Genomic DNA, 2543 nt, shown 5'->3' on the forward strand with positions numbered 1-2543 from the left:
AAATTATAACATTTGTCACAATTCAATATTTACTTAACCATCTAGTTAAGAGTATATTAAGAATATATAAAAATAAAATTAAATTGAATGGTGGAATGATGACACGTGTCATAATTTAGTTGGTAGGAATATTTAAAAGTATAAAACATAGGAGACAATTTAATTTTTCATATTGTAGTGATTAATATTGATGTAGAATTAGTAACAAATATTTTAGCGATTAATATGGATGTTCGATTTCCGATCAACTAAAATTTAAAACAAAAATTCTATAAAGTTCACCACCTTCTACGAAAATAATTCATTATATAAATAAATAAACAAAATTCGAATTATACACCGTTCAATTGAATCCATGACATTGACCCTACAAAATTTAAATCACGGGATCACGGGAGTAAAAGCCTTGCACTCCATCAGACTTTTCTGTATTCCTCCTCCACAAAAGTAAAAGCTTTCGGGGCACTCATACAAACAATTATCCCCTAATCGGATCGTCACACCCGACCCGGATCTCAACTGCAATAACGGGCCGGGTATCAACCCGAACAAGTAGTTCCCACCCAACAACAGCCTCTCAAACGGAGCTACTCCTCCCTGACCCTCCTCCGCCACCGCCTTCAACGCATACTGCGTCGGAATCATACCGGAAAACTTATTGTTCTCCAATGATAAAGCTGAGAGTTTTGGCATCCAACCCAAGAATCCGGGTAAGAACCCATGGATATCGTTGTTACTCAAATCAACAGCTATGAGCTCGCTGTTCTGGCCCCAGTTCGCCGGAACAAGAACCCACCGGAACTGGTTGTATGCTAGAGTCAGCTGTTCTAAAGAAGGGTGTGTGAAAAGATCCGGTGGAAGGGAACCACTGAGATTGTTGTAACTCATGTCTAATACTTGAAGATAAACCGAGTTATTGAGTAAATTCGCCGGAATATTCCCTTGTAGTGAGTTGTTTCTCAAGGCTAGTTCAATGAGATTGCTGGGGAAAGTCGAGGGAAGGTCGCCGGAAATGGCGTTGTTGCTGGCGTCAAGGAAGTAAAGTTGACTGAGTTGAGTCAACTCTGGGAACTCGCCACTGAGTCTGTTTCCTTGAAGTTCGAGTCTTTTTAAATTCTTTAGACCGTTGAGAGATCGTGGAATGGGTCCCTGGAGATTATTGTTGTCAAGAAGAAGCTCCTCGAGTGAGTTGGGTAGTGACCCAACCGAGTCAGGGATTGACCCGTTGAGCAAGTTCCCAGAGAGACTGAGTCGTTGCAAACGAGTTAACCGGGAAAAAACACCGGGAATGGAACCGGTGAAGTAGTTGCTAGTGAAGTCTAATGTCTGGAGGTAAGGAAGGTTCCATGAAGAAGAAGAAGACGCGAGTGAACCGGAGTAACCAGCCCGGTCGAGTGTGAGTTCGGTGATTCTACTAACGCCGGAGACCACGGCGTCGCATCGGAAACCACAGGTGAATTTCTCGCCGGAGAGTGAGTCACATGGATCGACAGAGAAATCCCAGGAAGCTAAGCAGGAGCCGGGACCCACTGAGTTGGAATTGACGCCATTTCTGAACTGTTTGAGAGCTTGTACGTCTTCCCAGTGTGTGATGGAGGAGCCATGAAAACAGAGCTCGATGAAAACGATGATAAAAAGGAAGGAAGATGGAAGATAACCCATTTGAGAGGAAATTGAGAAAAGGGGATTTGATTATGAAAGAATGGAAATGAATATTTGGGGGAAAATGAGTGAGTGAGTAGAGAGTGTTTTTTGTTTTATCACGGTGGCAGGAGGACAGAGTGTTGTCAGAGACTCCATTTGTCTGCTTTTAATTTCTTGGTTTCTTTTGATTGCTTTGAGGTGATTCATGGGGAAATAGAGACACACAGGTTTCTCAATCGCATTGGCTTTTTACTTTTAATTAGTAAAATGATGTCACTATTTTGGCTTTCTATGATTATTAGTTAACCCGTTCTTTTAGCATGGGGAGATACCTTTCAAATCATTTTTATTCTCAAGTTTATCCGGTATGTTATCAAATTTTCTACGTTGTTTTTGTGTTAACTTTTTCTTTTTTGGAAAATGACAAAAATGTCCTATAAAGTTTTTAGAATCGGTCGAATTAGTCCCTAAAGTTTTTGTCGGGTTTTATGGGTTCCTAAATTAGGATATGACCAGCTCTTTTAGTCTGTGTTAACCTGTAATAGCCGGTTCAATGACTATTTAGATCAAAAATCCTCACATTATGCCCCTATAAAGCCAAAAAAATAAGTTTGGGGATTATCTTGCCAATTAACACAGAATAACCCACAAGCCAAGTGTACACAAAGCTTTCACTCGATTGCAAAAGTTGCCATGGTTGGAACGCAGTTCCAAGCAACACATTTAACATGCACCTCGCTGGAAAGTAAATAGCGATGGACTCAGGTTCACGAGAGTGTTTGTCGGAGCTACGATGTTGGCTGCAATGTTGGTTGTGATGTTGGCTAGCGTGATTCCGATGATGGAGAGAATCATGGTTGAAATCCCACCAATTTCTCCCAATAATTCACTCGGGTTCG

General features: G+C 41.1%; 1 protein-coding gene across 1 annotated transcript; it reads right to left on the reverse strand.

The window, feature by feature from the left end:
• Positions 1–286: 286 nt before the first annotated feature.
• Positions 287–1866, reverse strand: LOC145108886 (Leucine-rich repeat (LRR) family protein). Its single transcript, XM_079045973.1, has one exon. The coding sequence runs from the start codon at positions 1660–1662 to the stop codon at positions 382–384; it is 1281 nt and encodes a 426-aa protein (XP_078902099.1). The 5' UTR covers positions 1663–1866; the 3' UTR covers positions 287–381.
• Positions 1867–2543: the final 677 nt, after the last annotated feature.

The sequence above is a fragment of the Lactuca virosa genome, chromosome 4 (genome assembly GCF_052849685.1).
Source record: "Lactuca virosa cultivar CGN04683 chromosome 4, Lactuca_virosa_CGN04683_v6, whole genome shotgun sequence".
In the NCBI taxonomy this organism is placed as follows: Eukaryota; Viridiplantae; Streptophyta; class Magnoliopsida; order Asterales; family Asteraceae; genus Lactuca; species Lactuca virosa.

Coding starts and splice junctions, on each gene's coding strand:
- LOC145108886 (XM_079045973.1), bottom strand. CDS start 1,662: ATGGGTTATCTTCCATCTTCCTTCCTTTTTATCATCGTTTTCATCGAG.